Below are 18,003 nucleotides of genomic sequence, written 5' to 3'. Positions count from 1 at the left end.
ACATCCCCATACTCTACATCAGTAGAAAGTAATTTCCCTGAGAAAATAAATACTTAGTTATCATACTGGAGGCCCTGGCAATTAAGTGGGCCATACTCCATCTGAAATATTACCTGTTGGGACGCAAATTCAGATTAGTTACCGATCATTCCCCCTAGTACAGATAAGCCAACGCAAAGAGACAAACCTGGGAACTATGCGATGGTTCTTGGACCTTCAGCCATACTGTTTTACAGTCGAACACTGAAAGGGTCAAGACCAGCGAAATATCGACGACTTCTGCGAGTTTGCCTGTGAAACATTGAGGTCCAACCCGCATAGTAGAAGGATATGTGAGCAACCTGAGGACGTCCTCACTTCTTTCCCCCCGGTATTTTCTTATCGGGTGGCCAGTGTGAGAAATATGAGGGTATCCTCACATCTCCTCCCCTTGGATTCTCTTCTCAGGTGTCCAGGGAAAGGCCATCACTTTTGGATCCTGACCCTGGAGGTGGAGATGCGAGGGAGGATCACCTGGGTGGAAAGTCCTTGGGGATTGGGGGGAGGATATCCACAGGCAAGACATGGTATCCCCTTTTCCTTGCGATAACCAACCTTCCCCTTCCCTGTCTTCATAGGCTGTTGTCAATCACTTCCCTTAATTTACCCTAATTCATATCACTATAGTACTGGGATGAGGAAGAGGCGACTAGGAGTACTACACATCAACATGTCATTTCACCACTCTGGTAGTGAGGTGAGGAAGAGGCCTGAAGACTGTTGTGAGGGTCAGGCATGTCCCAAGAGCAACACTAATTATAGTCAGGCAATTCTACACAGAGGCTCACACCTGCAACCTGTTAGCAGGACACAGGTGTATAAAGGGTGGACCAAAAGCATGAGAGGGGAATCCAGCAAGAGACGCCACGCTGGGAGAAACAGGCCTGAGAGGGTTGACGTCCTGCAATGAGGAAAGCTGGCGAGAAAGATCCTGCCTGGGGGCCAGGATGCAAGCGTGTGCTGTCAGGAAGCTGTGGCAGCAGGGCCTGAGCAGGCAATGAAAGGAGCAAGGCAGAGGTAGACCCCTTGCTTAGTGCCCACAGCTGACCATTATTTAAAAGGCTGTGTGGTTAATATGAAATCCTATCTAAAAGACACAAAAGAAGTGATAAAGAAGTATGAAAACTTACCTTACGATCCAGAGAGCTCCTACCTAATAGGCCTAGATATAGTCTCCCTATATACAAACATTCCCCAACAGGCGACTTTGGAAACTATCGAAGAGATACTGTTCACCAGACTAGACAACGACCCAGTTCCTAGCTTGTTTATTCTGTGGTGTATAGAAGTAGCCCTGAGTCGAAATTACTTTGAATTCTCAGGCACATTCTTTCAACAAATCGAAGGAACGGCCATGGGAGCCACTATGGCACCCAGTTTAGCAAATTTATTTGTTGAATATTTTGAGAAAAAATGTATTTACACACAGAACCCGTTCTCGCCCAACATATTATCGTGGGCGAGATACATTGATGACGTCTTAATGTTATGGACAGGCACAGCAGAAAAAGCACAAGACTTCCTAATTTGGCTTAATAATTGTAATCAACATCTTCAATTTACTATGAATATTCAAAAACTGTCAATTGATTTCTTAGATCTAACTATTTTTCATGATAATGGCAAGCTACTAGTGAAACCATTCCATAAAACAACTGAACAAAATTCTCTCCTACATTATGAAAGTCATCATGTTGAACATTTAAGAGACAATTTACCCTATGGTCAATTTTTCCGCCTCAAGAGAAATAGCAGTCGCACAACAGCATTTGAAGAAGAGGCAAAGATGTTAACATCCAAATTAAAACAAAGGGGCTACCCAAAAAAACGGATTAAAAAATCAGTAAAAGGAGCAGCCAATAATAATCGAGATGCACTTCTAGAAGAGAAAACCAAACAGCCTCAAAGAGATCAATTAGTACGTGTGAACACATTTACTAACCTCAGTCTGAGAATTAGCCAAATTGTAAAAAAACATTGGACAATTTTTCAAGATTCAAATTCAGGAATACCTATACCTATGTTTGCTTATAAAAAATCCATCACCATCGGAAATTGGGTAAGCAGTAGTAAACTAATAGAAAAAATACCAACTATTAACAGCCTGATCCGCTCCTGGGGCCTTGCACCAATAAATGGACACTATCCATGTGGGCACTGTGCAGTATGTAAACTTACAGAAAAAACTAAAGAAGTCAACATAGGCCTTTTGAAACCGTGGCAACAAAAACAGATGACAAACTGTAACTCAGAATACGTGATCTACATGATCACATGCCCATGTAATAAATACTACATAGGAAAAACTAACAGAAAGGTAAAAGTAAGAATGCTTGAACACAAGAGTTGCTTAAAAAACAAGGTTCTAACAGCTCCATTAGTTAAACATTTCATTGAAAACAATCATCATTTTGATTAAATGGAGAGTACTCCTGGCAGTACAGGCAGTAACCACAACATTAAGAGTAAAATATTATTCGAAAAAGAACAAAGATTAATCTTTATGACAAAAAGTGATAAAGAAGGGCTAAATGAATCTACAGAATGGTTAAAAATCTGAGTTGTATGCCCAGTGAGAGACTCAAAATGAGAGAATATTTGAAGTCCGCGGAACTAAGATTTTAAAAAATGTCAATAACCGCTCAGGTGCTTAATAAACAACTTAAGTGTGAACTTTTATAGTCCAAAAAAACTGAATACACCTGAGTCGAGATGAAAAATCTGTCTTTCCACCCAATAGATCTACGCTATACTAATGAAATGGTTAGTTCGGGCACTAAAGGAGCCCCACTAACAGAAAGCTCAGAACGGGAAACAAGACCAACTGAGCGAAACTATATTGCCGCAAACACTCAAAAGAGACCGCGCTGAAAACACAGGTAAGCGGGAGCCTTTACCTAAATGCCGATAGAGGTTTTAAAAGCCATAGATTATTGCCAAAGAGAGATGACAATAATATACAAAAAACATTCCAAACTACTACAGAGATGTAGAATTATTATTATATATACATCCGGACTATTTAAAAATATTTAAAATTCTGAACAGTTTTTTCAAAAAACTGTCATTAAAAAACAGTCATTGACCATAGTCTATGTATGATTTGTTCACTGACAGATTTACACTAGTAATACCTGTAACTACGAGAATAGATACCTGAATCAACTGAACAAAAGAGACCCAGATTTACCAGACTCATCATACGGAGGTAAGAAATTCTAGCCCCAAAAAGAAATAATACGTTTCCAAACAATCTAGCAGAGTCAACAAGTAAACCTATTTAGCAAAAGTGTTTTTATAAAAAAAAAGAACCGCCACTTTATATATTTGACTTATGGTCATATATTGGGAACCTATGATCGAGCATTTCCAGAGCACTGATATGGATAACCTGGCCAATTCCACTGATCCTTCTATTTTTATGAATTTTTTCATAGGAACCCATAGAAGAAATTGTCTTCTTATTAGAAAACTGTCCAACTATTGTGGGCATTTCTCCTTCCTTAGAGGGCTCTATGTTCTGACTTGAGTGTCGTGTAGACCGATGAAACCTCCGTCCTCAAGTGACGCACATGGGAACTATAAAAGAAACCCGCTGTGCGACCTTTGGGGCCACAGGTGGGAGATGTTACTTCCTGGATCCACGGAATCTCTGGAACACCGATGCTGCTGTCAAAAAGAACGAGGTTAAGTACCAGACAATTACAATAAATATATCACAATAACCAAATGATCTGAATTGTCTTACCTATCTGGTGTTTGGGAAAGCCAGAAAACCTAGGAAGGAGGTTCGAGACTCAGATGATGCGGTCCCTAGAACAAGAGGACCGCGGGCAAGCGTGGATGCAGGATAAACCACCTGTAGAACTGAAGCCCTGACTTGAATCCCAAAAAGGGAAATAGCGTAGAAGTTCAACAAGGTACCAATGGACAATCCAAAGACAGGTTAGGGGCGTGTCAGAAATCCGGCAATAGGTAAACAGTTCCAGGCAAAGGTACAAAAGGGTAATCCGAAGGAGTCCAAGAGAGAGTTCCAAGATCAAGGTAAACCAGTAGTGTAATCCAAACGTAGCGCCAACCAGGGTCTGAAGACAGCTGAGAAGCAATGAGTGTTCCGCACATCAAGCCTTATATAATGTGCGTTTCGGGGTCATGTGACGTCCACCAAGGTCACGTGGGAAACGCCACTCTGGATCACGTGAGCAGGTGAACGATCGGCGTGGATGTGTAACGCCGCCCTTTTCTGCTGTATATTCTCCATGGCAACTGCCAGTGCAGGAAGGGCTGCAATCGAGCCCATAAATCGTACCTGGTACGGAGCTTTCGGTCCTTTGGGAAAACCGAATCACATGAGCCTCGAACCCTGGAGGGAGGTGTTGGGGAAATGTGAGCAGTGTTCTGGTGTGCAGAGGATCGCCTAACATAGCCCCCCCAACGGCCCACGACCCCGTGGGCAGGACGGGTGATCCTTATGGAACCGGGCTACCAACCGAGGGGCGTCAAGATCCAAAGCAGAAACCCAGGAGCACTCCTCTGGTCCATAACCCTTCCAATCCACTAAATACTGGAGCCTACCCCTAAACCAACGGGAACCCAAAATGGCCGACACTTCAAAAACATCAGGGGAGGCCAAGGACACCGGGGCTGCTGGGGCCCGAAGGCGGGAAGAATCAGGACAAGGCTTGAGGAGAGAGACATGAAAGACAGGGTGGATTCGCCAAGAACTCGGAAGAACTAGACGAAAAGCCACCGGATTTACAACCTGAGAGATCACATGCGGGCCAACGAAACGAGGCAGCAGTTTCCGGCAACCCACCAGGCGAAGGTGACGGGAAGACAACCACACCCTAGAACCCACCACAAGAGGAGAAGCAGCCAGGCGCTTGCCATCAACACAAGCTTTCATAGAAGCCTTTGCTTCGGTAAGATGGACTAAAGTACTAGCATGAACAGCAGACAGATCCCTAAGACATGCCGTGGCCGCAGGATTCAAAGAGACAGAGGCGTCAGGGACAGGCAAGACCTTGGGGTGTTGCCCATAGAGGGCGTAAAAAGGAGAAAAACCTGTAGCAGAATGAGCCGCGTTATTGTATGCGAACTCGGCAAGTAGTAAGGCACTCAACCAGGAGGCCTGTTGCTGCAAGATAAGACACCGAAGATACTGCTCCATAGATTGATTCGTCCTTTCAGTCTGCCCATCAGTCTCAGGGTGATAGGCCGAAGAATACCTGGTATCGATGCCAAGTAATTTAGTCAATGATCTCCAAAAACGAGAGGTAAACTGTGACCCCCGATCGGAAATAATGACCGAAGGAAGCCCAAACAACATGAACACATATTCAAAAAACAAGTCCGCCAAGACTGGGGCTGAAGGGATTCCCTTACAAGGAACGAAACGAGCCATCTTTGTGAACGTGTCTACCACAACCCAGATGGTGTCAAAACCTCGTATCTTGGGGAGATCGGTCACGAAATCCATCGTCAGTGTATGCCAAGGTCTTGGAGGTACCAGAAGCGGGAGCAGTAGCCCAACCGGACGTCCTCTTCGATGTTTGGCCTGAGCACAAACAGCGCATGAATTGACATAGCATTCCACATCGCGCTTCATAGAGGGCCACCAACACCAGCGCTTCAGGAGATCCATAGCGCGCTCTTGGCCGGGATGGACATTAACGGGAGCATCATGAGACCACTCAAGGGCCAGGTTATGAGTGTCAGGCGTGGGAAGAAACAGACGCTCATGTACAAAAGGCAAACCATCACAATAAACGTACAGTATCGGGGAAGGTTGGCAACTCGACCCCACCAGGAGAACATGACAAGGCGTCCGCCTTTCCATGAGATTTTCCAGGGCGATGCATAATGTGGAAATCAAAAGCGGAAAAGAAAAGATGTCACCGGACCTGTCTGCTATTGATGCACTTTAAGGAGGCCAGATCCTGTAGATTTCGATGATCTGAGTATACAGTGATTGGATGTTTAGCCCCCAGAAGATGATGGCGCCAGACACGAAAGGTGTCCATGACAGCCAGAAGTTCCTTCTCCGTTACAGTATAATGGGTCTCAGTATTGGAAAACCTACGAGAGTGGTATGCCACCGGGTGCAGCTTGCCTGTTGTAGGACATGTCTGAGACAACACCGCACCAAGGGCAAAAGAAGAGGCATCCGCCTCAACTATGAAGGGAAGATCGGGATTGGGGTGCTGGAGCACCGGTGCGGTGGTGAAAGCGGTTTTCAAAGCCTCAAAGGATTCTTGATGTTCCTTCTGCCACCGATAGAGTACCTGAGGGCTGGTCAGGGCCGTAACTGGGGCAACAATCGTGGAAAAGGATGAAATAAAGCGTCTATAAAAGTTGGCGAAGCCCAGAAAGGCCTGCAAGGACTTGAGTGTCTGAGGAACTGGCCAATCTAGGACTGCCTTAACCTTGGATTCGTTCATGGATAGTGCCCCAGGGGTAATGTGGAAGCCCAGAAACTCAACAGACGTTTTATGGAATTGACATTTCTCGGGTTTGGCAAATAGGGAATGTTCCCTCAGACGGGATAAGACTTCCCGGACATGCTTTATATGGTCATCAAGATTCCGTGAAAAGATCAAGATGTCGTCCAAATAAACAACCATGTATACATCCAGAATGTCCCTGAATATGTCATTCATAAAACGCTGGAATGTTGCCGGGGCGTTGCATAGACCGAAGGGCATGACTGGGTATTCATACAGGCCATAACGGGCGCAAAAGGCAGTTTTCCACTCATCGCCTTCGCGAACGCGCACTAGGTTGCATGCGCCGCGAAGATCCAGATGGTGAAAACAGAGGCATGGGATAAGTGGTCCAGAAGAGGTGTGATCAAAGGAATTGGATATCTATCCTTTTTCGTGATGGCATTAAGACGCCGATAATCTACACAAGGACGTAAGCCCCCTTCTTTTTTAGGTACAAAGAATATGGGACTTGCAGCTGGTGAAGTAGAGGGGCGGATATGTCCTAATCGTAGGGCATTCTGTACATACTGTTTCAATGCTTGTTCTTCCGAGGGGGACAGAGAATAAATCCTACCCGAAGGAATGGTAGCATTTGGGATTAATTCGATCGGGCAGTCATATGGTCTGTGTGGAGGAAGTCCCTCGGAAGAACCACGATCGAAAACTGACTCAAATTCTCTATACTCAGATGGAATCCCGGAAACCACCCCTCCAACGGTGTGGGAATTCACAACCTCTGATCCATCATCATTCAGCGTGAGTTGAGCAAGAGCTCCCAAGGCCCGAGAAGGAGTATCTGTTGCTAGATGGGTTGGGAGACAATAATTCTGACAAATATCAAACTCAAAGAGCACCGTGCCTGATTGCCAATTAATCAAAGGATTGTGTTTACGTAACCATGGTATTCCTAATATGATACTGAATTGAGGTGTGGTGATCCAGTCAAAACTTAGCGTCTCTGTGTGTATATCTTGTATGGTCAATAATAGAGGAGCAGTTTGATGTCTAACGGGACCAGAGACTAGTGCAGTGCCATCTACAGCCTGAACAGGTTCAGGTCGGGTTTTTACCACTAAAGGTAGATTGAGGGAATGGGCTAAAGCAATGTCTATGTAGTTCCCAGTGGCACCTGAGTCAATGATGATCGTGACTGCATGAGAGATACCCGTAGAGGGACAAAGAGTGGCCTGTACAAAGATGGGCTGGACACGAGCAAAAGCAAGAGTGGAACCCGGAGATGAAGACTGAACACTCGACCTGGTCTCCGGATCTAAGGTCGAGCTGTCCGAAAAACCTGAGACTTCTTGGGACGTCGAGGGCATTCCTTCACATAATGTCCCGTGGTGCCACAATAGAAGCATGCATTATCCACCCTTCTACGTTTTCTCTCAGATGTCGTGATAGGACTACGCAAACCTCCCACTTGCATAGGTTCTTCAGTACTAGAAGAAGCAGGGGTACTAACAACTGTAGGATGGGTAGAAACCCCCAACTCAGCTCTGCGCTCTGATCGACGTGCATCTACCTGCAGGGCAAGATCCACTAGTTCCTGATACTGAGTGGGCATGGAAGGAATCACTGCTAAGGCATCTTTCATTGCGTTATTCAACCCCCTATAAAATATAACCGCCCGCTTGCTTTCTGGCCATGATGTCTCGACGACCAATTGATTGAACCGTGTGATGTATTCTATCAAGGTCCCTCTGCCCTGGGTTAGTTCTAACAACTCCAAGTCCCTAGACTGTGCCTTATGTCTGGTATCGAAGACTCGAGACATCTCTAAAACTAAAAAATCAAAATCATAGAGAACCGGGCTATTGTTCTCCAATAAAGGGTTAGCCCAAGCGGCAGCTGTCCCAGCCAGATGGGAAAGGGAAAAGGCGGCTTTAGCAGTGGAATTAGGAAAGGCCAGAGGTCTGCACAAGAAAAGTAACTTGCACTGATTGATGAAGGTCCTGAACTTCTTGGGGTCACCTTGATAACGTTCAGGAGCGGCCAAAGGGGAAGGGGTTGGGAGGACCACCGAAGTTGGAGCTGGGGTACTTGCCAATGGAGGAGGTGTGGTTGAAGTGCTAGCATCCCCGAATTCAGGGTCTGCAGGAAGAGAATGTTGAACACTCTGTATGGTATCTAACCTTTGGTGAATCACCGTATTAGCGGCGGCCATATCTGCCCTTAATACTGTAATCGCCTGAACTAAAGCAGCTATGGGTTCTTCCGTGGATCCCTGCATTGTCTAACACGACTATACGGCTTCTCAGTCTGTTCTGACTTGAGTGTCGTGTAGACCGATGAAACCTCCGTCCTCAAGTGACGCACAGGGGAACTAAAAGAAACCCGCTGTGCGACCTTTGGGGCCACAGGTGGGAGATGTTACTTCCCGGATCCACGGAATCTCTGGAACACCGATGCTGCTGTCAAAAAGAACGAGGTTAAGGACCAGGCAATTACAATAAATATATCACAATAACCAAATGATCTGAATTGTCTTACCTATCTGGTGTTTGGGAAACCCAGAAAACCTAGGAAGGAGGTTTGAGACTCAGATGATGCGGTCCCTAGAACAAGAGGACCGCGGGCAAGCGTGGATGCAGGATAAACCACCTGTAGAACTGAAGCCGTGACTTGAATCCCAAAAAGAGAAATAGCGTAGAAGTTCAACAAGGTACCAAGGGACAATCCGAAGACAGGTTAGGGGCGTGTCAGAAATCCCGCAATAGGTAAACAGTTCCAGGCAAAGGTACAAAAGGGTAATCCGAAGGAGTCCAAGAGAGAGTTCCAAGATCAAGGTAAACCAGTAGTGTAATCCAAACGTAGCGCCAACCAGGGTCTGAAGACAGCTGAGAAGCAATGAGTGTTCCGCACATCAAGCCTTATATACTGTGCGTTTCGGGGTCATGTGACGTCCACCAAGGTCACGTGGGAAACGCCACTCTGGATCACGTGAGCAGGTGAACGATCGGCGTGGAGGTGTAACGCCGCCCTTTCTGCTGTATATTCTCCATGGCAACTGTCAGTGCAGGAAGGGCTGCAATCGAGCCCGTAAATCGTACCTGGTACGGAGCTTTCGGTCCTTTGGGAAAACCAAATCACATGAGCCTCGAACCCTGGAGGGAGGTGTTGTTCTGGTGTGCAGTGGATCGGTGTGCAGAGGATCGCCTAACACTCTACTACACATGGGAATTCAGGTAAATTTGGTTTAACGCTGAAATTTTCCCTTACACATTCATAGTGTTTAAAGAATACGAGCACAAGTGCTGATTCTTGTTCTTTTTTGGGTTTTTTGTCAACAGTTACCCTTCTTAATACTGAGTGAAGCCTCATTAAAAGAAGATTTTTTATAACAGCAATGCATTTACTCTAAAAATTCACTATTGACTACTCCTGAAGAAAGTCCCACCACCATCAAGAGGACTGAAACATGTCAAGTCTGTAGTCTAGAATTAATACTAGACTATTCACAACTACCTAGTGATTGTAAATGATCTAAAACTGAGTCCTAATAGGATTTGTCCTATAGACCGATCTATTTACCAATGAGAGATATACATTTGCTGCTTATCTGTTTTTTAAGAATTATTGTATGTATGTGCTTTGTCTGTTAGAATCTATTCTATTTCTAGAGTGTGATGATGAATGTAATGAATTTTTCTCTATTTTATGAGACATTTTATGCTGAAATTATTAAAATAAATATATTTTTGTAAAATACGCATGTAGTTCGTCGTAATAGGGTATAACTGTTGACCAAAACCTTTCTCCTACCTTTCTCTATAGTAACTATTTGTCTTTCCCAAAACCAAGGTAGGTATCCACTCCGTTTAAGGAAGGGATTTTGGGATCCCCCCCATTAGTCTTATATGACCACTAGAAAGAAACAAGTTTCATTTGCAAAAGATCAAAGTCCAGAAATAGTAGATGAGTTTGAAAAAGTAAGTATTACTATATAAGGCCAAACACAAACAGATGGATCCATGGTCAAGCCCCTGCTAAACAACAACACCCAAGAAACACCTAAAAACTGTCAATGGCTGGTGGTAACGTTAAACAACAATCAACCACAATAATGCCAGAAGGAACAGGCCCCGCATTATCTTACCTTAGGTTCTTGGAACACGCAAGGTTTTGGTCATCTGTTTAACAGAGAGTGGCTGGGTGACTTATCCATTGCTTGCCTACAAGAGACCTGGCTAAGTGCAATTCCAACAGTATTAGTCTTCCAGATTGCTGTAAATCCAGCCATACTCCCAGAAAAGGGGTGCCCCATGGCGGGCTTGATAACTTTGGTAAGAAGCTCGACAGGTTTTGACATCCTGAATTCAGTAAATCACTCTTCATTCATCCAAGAGTCAGCGACTGTAAAACTGAACGACAAGTCCCAAATAACAGAACAAATGACTATAATAAATGTGTGTTGGAACCACGGAAGAGCGGAGCAACAAGAGTTTATCGATGCAGTCTCAACCATCATCGATTGCCTACTTGTAGAACAAAAGGGTTCCAATATAATACTCTGCGGTGACTTGAATATCAATCATTTTAACTTGAAGACACCTCAGACTAAATATCGTCAAAATGGATGAAGGAAATGAGTGCAAGAAATTTACAAATGCTAAATGGATGTACATTAGGAGACATACCACCGGCTCTGACATGGAATCGTGAGAATCATGGATCCACAATTCATTATATTTTTGTATCGGCGGATCTCCATCAACGTTTGAAAACACTAAAAGTGTGCCAAAAGGAAAATAGTGACCACGACATGTTGATCATGGAATTCATGAATATTGTGGGAAACGCTAAAGCAAAATGGTCACAGAAGATCAAAGTAGAGTGAGGCTGAGGCTAGCTGAAGACAAGGTAATTCAGATATCGAACCAATATTGTAGAGGTGGAATCACGCTCGAATATATGCACACTTATTGGCGGACTTTAAAGCAAATAATGGTGGATCCAAACATGCGAACACGAAACGTCTTCACTGTTTTGATTTGGACATATTAGTTCAAACACGACTGTTGAGACGGACAATTCGCCATGCTCGGTCTGCTGATAAAGACACATGTGGACTAACAATAAAGGCAGCCAAACAAAGATACACAAATTGGATCAGATCACACAAAAGTTTAATGTTACAAAGAGACTCAGAGCGAATGTTAGAATGTCTCCTAAACAAGAACACTAGAGCCTTCTGGAATATTATTAACGATACACAAGCCCCCCAAGCGGCTCTACAAGTATCTATGGTATCGGAAACAGCATGGATAGCTCACTTTAATGAGCTATATAAAGAAAACGCAAGGCCCACAAACTCGTATGATCCAACTACCAAAAAATGGGCTTTAACTTTTCCCAAAGACGAGATCATAAGAATAATCATGAAAGCAAATGATTCACGTGCCCCTGGTCCAGACGGCTTAACAAATTACACGATCAAGCAACAGCCAGAACTATGGGCATGTCTGTGTGGCCCTTTTTCAAAGAGTAAATGACCAGTGTCAGACACCAAAGTCTTGGAAATCTGCCGTTATTGTGCCAGTGTTTAAAAAAGGGGACATAACTTGCCCGAAAAACTACCGTCCAGTTGCGTTACTTGATGTTTTAGGGTAGATCTATGCAACCATGTTACAATGTAAAGTAGTAAAATGGGCCACAATTTCAAAACATGCAGATGTCAGACAGACTGGATTTGTTAAGCAGGTTGGTTGTTCGCTGAACCTGCTGCTGCTGAATCTATTGAAAATGGAGGCGATAAGAGCTGAAAAATCAATATATCTCGCCTTCATTGACTTCTCCTATGCGTTTGATACTATTGATCGGGGATTACTATGGAACAAAATGCATACGTGGGGCTGCCCGGAAGATCTAATGGCGGCAATTAACGAATTGCACACTGAAACTTCTATCAGGATACGTTTGGATCAATCTGGCACCCTGTCAGCACCGGTCAAAACATTCAAGGGAGTTAAGCAGGGCTGTCCTTTGGCAGCTGCGATATTTAGTCTGTTCATATCGGACATTGGAATCACCATCGAGGAAGTAAAATCGTTTCCCCCAAAAATGCATAGATCCCACATGAGTTGGCTACTTTACACTGACAACCTCATACTGCTGGACTTGACACCAATTGGTTTGCAAAGAAAAATCGACGCAGTTCATCAATATGTCGTTAAAAATCGTCTGCTCATCAATACAAAGAAATTTGAAATCCTTGTCCTTGAAAACCTCAAAGGGAGGAGGTCAAGACGGTCAATGCGCCTATCTTGGTCTACGGGATATGAAAAGCTGCAGATAGCATCCAGTGTAAAATACCTTGGGATGACCATTAGTTCTTGTATTAATGATGAACCATGGATAATGGCGACAAAACACAAACTGGCGATCCAGGCCCTAGTGCTAAAAAAGAGATTTGGCAAGTTCTCCCTAAAAGCTGTGCTACGATTTTATCAACAAAAGGTAATACCAGTACTAACGTACGGGGCTGAAAATGCCCTGGGTTGCTTGTGGGAGGTCTGGTCCACGCTTGAGAACATTTACTGGACCAAAGTATTAGGTTTACTGAAGGGAATATCGACCGCCTCCATTCTATATGAATTATCGTTAATATCCATCCATGCACGAGTTTGTTGGAACTTGCTATCGTTATATCGGAAAACAAAAGCATGCGAACAAATTCCGCAATTTGAAATCGTTCACAGCGCCACTCCATCAGCTCTAGGTGTAATGGCAATGTGGCTGAAACGATGTGAAAATTTGATGGCAGAATACGATATTTCTCCAGAGTTGCTTCATGGCAATCCAGACGCAGCAAAAATGAAAATCTGGCGGATGGATGGGGAGCTGACCTGCACTAAAAGGGGCGCATCTAATTCACTGAGCGAGATCCCACCTGAGGCCCGTGCCTTCAACAGCTTGCAAAAATACATTGACCTATTTCCAAAACCAAATGCTAGACGGTTATTCATGTGTTTCCGACTTAACACGTTCAAAACAAAGGAACGCTTACGAGCATAGTCGGTTAACGTGGATTTGGATACGATGTGTCGCTGGTGCACACAAGAAACTGAAACTTTAAAACATTTAGTGCTATTTTGCAAACAGAAAGAACTCGATACCTGGGCTCTTGGAGCGAATCTCACCCGTCTCTTAACGCGGAAGATTGGTGGCAACAAATGTTCAATGGGACAGATATGAAACTGATATTGCCTCTGACATACTTTTTGGCGATAATTGAAAAGCGGCTACTGGGCTAAGATATTCTTGACTGCTGTAGGCACGCTAATCTGCGCCTCAGAGTAGTGTCCGTTGAGACCTTAATAACAGAAGATAAATCTGTGAGTTGAGAAATTGAACACGTTGTAAACAGATGTAATGAGTAATAAGGAATGGCTTCATTTTAAAGGTTTGTAAGTAAACCAATAAAATTATATTTTAAAAAAAATGTCCTGCACAGCTGATTTGTTTTACAACAACTAGTCGGCACAATTAGAGTGGTGTATTTTCCAGTCCAAATGAACTCCTTTCTCCTCTTTGTCGGCCCAGTACTGTAGGTTTTATGGGAGTTGGAGTCCATTGGAGTTTTAGACTTTGTAAAGCTGTATTGCTTTGTATTTTTGTTCAAATTAAGACTGTCAGAACTAGTAGATGTTAAGTGAGCATTATGTACATTTGAAGTGTGAATGGTTTCCTGCCTAGGATGTCTGGCAATAAGAGGTCTTAGAATTGTACTACTGGAAGGATTGCTATAATGACAACATGCCATCAGGAATCTAGGAATTATAGGGTTTTCATACATGGAAGCGAAGAATACCACATCCCTCGCCATGTGGTCACCACTTCTACCCAACCGCCATCTCTTCACATGTGATCCTCCCTCATAATATCACCCCCATGGGCAGGATCAGGTAGCAGCTGCCGTCCCCTAGCCACATGAGAAAGATCTCAGACTGGTGATCAGTGATGACACCACAGGATTCATCACAGTAGCGACTGCCGTCCCCTGGCCACATGGGAGGAGGTCACCACCGGGGAATCAGTGACGAGTCCATCGGATGCTTTAAAATAAGTTTATAGCAACCACCATACCACTGATTGATCATACTCCTCATTCCATGCCGCCACATTGCCCTGGACTCTACATGAATAAGCTCTCTGATGGCCCCTAACCCACTATATAGCATCCTCTATCCTGCTGCATTGGTTGTAAGAGTGCTGCATGTCTGTACTGTATGTTATTTATAAGCTATGCCAGTTAGATAACACCAGTATTTACACTCTTTTCTATATAGACTATTTTTATGTATTGTCAACTTTAACTTTGAGCACCACAGAAACTCTGATGCTGCTGGTTTAAAGAGATTGGAGATTTCCATTAGCTTGTATTAATGTATTCATCACATTTTCCTAAACACTAAGTGCTCTTTTTAAGGTACTGTTGTTCGTGGTTTTAACTAAAATCTCTTATTACGGCATTATAACAACCTGCTATCCAAAATGTGAAATTCAATTAACTGGATGGTCACTGTCATTCGGGATGGCTTTGGTACAAGTCTCTTGGTCTTAACGTCGATATAAGTTGATCCTGTGAAGGCCCTCCACTATCATCTACTCATGTCTCAAAACTTTACCTAAAGTTAAGCTCCCTTCGAGCAAAATTTAGGCTATGAAATCCAAAGGATGGTGAAAGTTTTTGCCCTACTAAAATATTTGTTTTCAATGTGTATTGGTTATGTATCAGGCGTTTTTTTTTTATTTTAGTTGGCGTTATCGTTTTAAATTGTATAGCATGGGAACTTTTTGCCATTAGTGATATTTTGAAAAGTCTATTGAAGCAAAATCACTAGGCACATAGCAGATGAGAAACTTCTTAACGTACATTATATTTTCTTGCAGATCCCTCCCTGCCTGGGAAGAACCTTGATGAAGATATTCTTTCTCTCTCTGAGGCTTGTCTAACGATTCCGTCTCCTGTCACGTTCCTTACGTGCAACCACAGTCTTGTAGCCAAGAATGCCGCTGCGGCCACTGCAATCCTGAATCAGTCTAAATCAGAAGCAATGTCTAATTTTAACCGCAATCAGACACATCCAATACTCCACATTAGCACTCTATATGAGGACCATGAGGAGCAGATTTCAAACCTGATCGATAGGGCGCACGCATCCCCTGATCCAGATGAAATAATTTCCGTTATACCACCAAAACAGATCCTGCGGGCAACATTTGAAGAGCCAAGGGTTATTGTAAGCTCCCTGGAATACTAAGAGGCCATTTTAAAAGGTGGAAATCATTCATATAAACATTTATTTTTAGCCAGAGGCTAATCTTACTTTTGCCAAAAAAAGTTAACATTCAGGGAGTTGGAGTCAAGGGTATTTTGTTCAATAGATCTATAATCAATTGCCTTTTCTGCTCACCCGATCTTTTGCCTGTAACTTACTAGAGGGCATATTTTTGATGAAACAGCTCTCTCAAGTAAACTGCCATCTTTTCAGGGAATACTTTAGTTGAAGGTAAATATTGTGGGAGTTGCACCAGTGCACGAGCATGCAGAATTTAGGTACACACTATACATTAGGGTCATCTTATATGTAATTTCTATGCATAATTTCGCCCAAACTGGCAGTGAACCAACCAGTTCCCTGTCCATGCGAACCAAGCACATTCTAGTATGCTAATGATGTTTTAAGACACTTTTCACAAAATACTCGAAGGCCCATTGTAAAATACTAGATTCCCCCATAGGTACAATCTATTTACCATTGGTATTTCTCTTCACAGGGCCTGCACTCTTTGGGAGGTGGGGTAAAAGGGAGCTTAGGTGGGCGAGAGAGCTCTTCTGCAGCAAATGCAAGCTTTTATATGCCAGTGCAGAGGCCAAATGCTTATGATTCTCAAGATCAATCTAGCTGTCTATCTGTGTTGACCAACCTACTTTTCTGGCCATCATGAGCTAGCAGGGCCCCGCCGGTAAAATTCATTCAAATAGCTTATCAAGCAGAACATAGTATTAATTTATGATATGATGGGTTATTTATAACACGCTTAATACCCAGAGGTTTTTAAGCGTGGACCCAGGGATCGAACCTGTGTTGCTCTGTGTCGTCTTGCTTCCAAGGGGAGCACGGTGCATCTGAGCTATCCTCCCGAGCATCAGGGAGACTTTGTATTTCATAAGAAGTATTTTTGCAACCTTTCCACATGCCAGCATTCCTATATGAAGATTGTTTCAAGAGCATCTAAATCTTTTTTTGGGTTGTCATATCATTAAACAATATGTTGGGGGGGGCACAGGGGTGTAAACACCTTAAAGGAGAGTTCCGGGACTTTTTTTTTATTGTCCCTACGGGTCGGCCATGTGTTTGTAAGCATAAATCGGTAGATCGTAGGAAACTTTCCTATGGACCTTACCCGACTTTTCGCCCATTATCGCACTCGAAATCAGCCTCCATTTTGTGATAATCCTATCATTCCGCCGCATCGACCTGGCTCACCTGCCTTTGCGGCACTAAATCAAATCCCCCGCCCCTGAGCCTGACATCAGCAGACGCGTACTGCCCATTTCAAGCACGTCTCGTGTCAACAATCGCTGCGCCTCAGCTATTGACGTGTTGCCATGGAAATGGCAGGACGCCTCTTTCCCCAATAAGTATAAACAGACCGTTTCACAACACACAGCAGCAGATTTTCGATTCCATTCCTCTCTCTGTGTTACTTTGAGTATTCTGTGACTCATTTCAGTGCTCTGGTCAGCTACCTTCGCCGCTTGTAGCCCGTGTGAACACCTGTACCATCTCTGTAAATTATTTTACTATCTTTACCGCACAATGGCCACAATAATGCCGTATATGTACGAGCCCGAGTACACCGAGGAAGAACTACTGGAAAGTCAAGCACGCGAAAACGATGGGGATTCGGACGGCAGTTGGGAGGACCAGTCAACGGATGAAGAGCCTGGACCATGTCGCATGGACGGCGTCTCCACCTGGTGCACGTGCAATCGGTGCGAGCTAATGCCAACTGAGGAGGAGAACTGCTGCTGCCGTGAAAATTCCGGGTGCTTGGCCTACATTTCGGAAAGCGAGCAAAGTCTGCAGGAAGGCGAGCAAAGTCCGCAATGCATCACCGAGCTGCCAGAGTTCAGGGAAGCCTGCCTCTCACGGACCGTGTTGAGGATGATGATGGTGCTTATGCACGAACTTCGCGGCACTGTTCGTCCGCGTAATCCGAGTAACGAGTAAGTATACTCTGTTTGTGATGTCAGTGATGCCACCACTATTTCATGGTCGTCTCCCACATATAAAATTACATTTACATATCATTCGAACGCATGTAAATTTGTTCCATATAGTGCATTTTCTAGATATAATTTTTTTCTAAGAAAAATGACATGTGTTACCTGAATCGACATTGATAAGAAAGTTTGGTCAGTTTAATACAGTTTGCATCTTTTTTTTTCACAGGTGGTACAGGCTGG

General features: G+C 43.8%; 1 protein-coding gene across 3 annotated transcripts in view; it reads left to right on the top strand.

Annotated features, from left to right (window-relative positions):
• PANX2 (pannexin 2) overlaps positions 1-16,899 on the top strand; it is a 229,862-nt gene extending 212,963 nt beyond the window's left edge. For all 3 annotated transcript variants that reach the window (XM_069627857.1, XM_069627858.1, XM_069627859.1), the window contains one exon: positions 15,420-16,899. In XM_069627857.1, coding sequence (XP_069483958.1) covers positions 15,420-15,790 — 371 coding nt within the window. In that variant the 3' untranslated portion in view covers positions 15,791-16,899. The remainder of the gene's footprint in view (positions 1-15,419) is intronic.
• The last annotated feature ends 1,104 nt before the right edge of the window (positions 16,900-18,003 follow it).

The sequence above is a fragment of the Ambystoma mexicanum genome, chromosome 12 (genome assembly GCF_040938575.1).
Source record: "Ambystoma mexicanum isolate Mex_15411 chromosome 12, UKY_AmexF1_1, whole genome shotgun sequence".
NCBI lineage: Eukaryota > Metazoa > Chordata > Amphibia > Caudata > Ambystomatidae > Ambystoma > Ambystoma mexicanum.
Note: the sequence above shows the minus strand (reverse complement) of the source record. Positions and strands in the feature narration are given on the sequence as shown.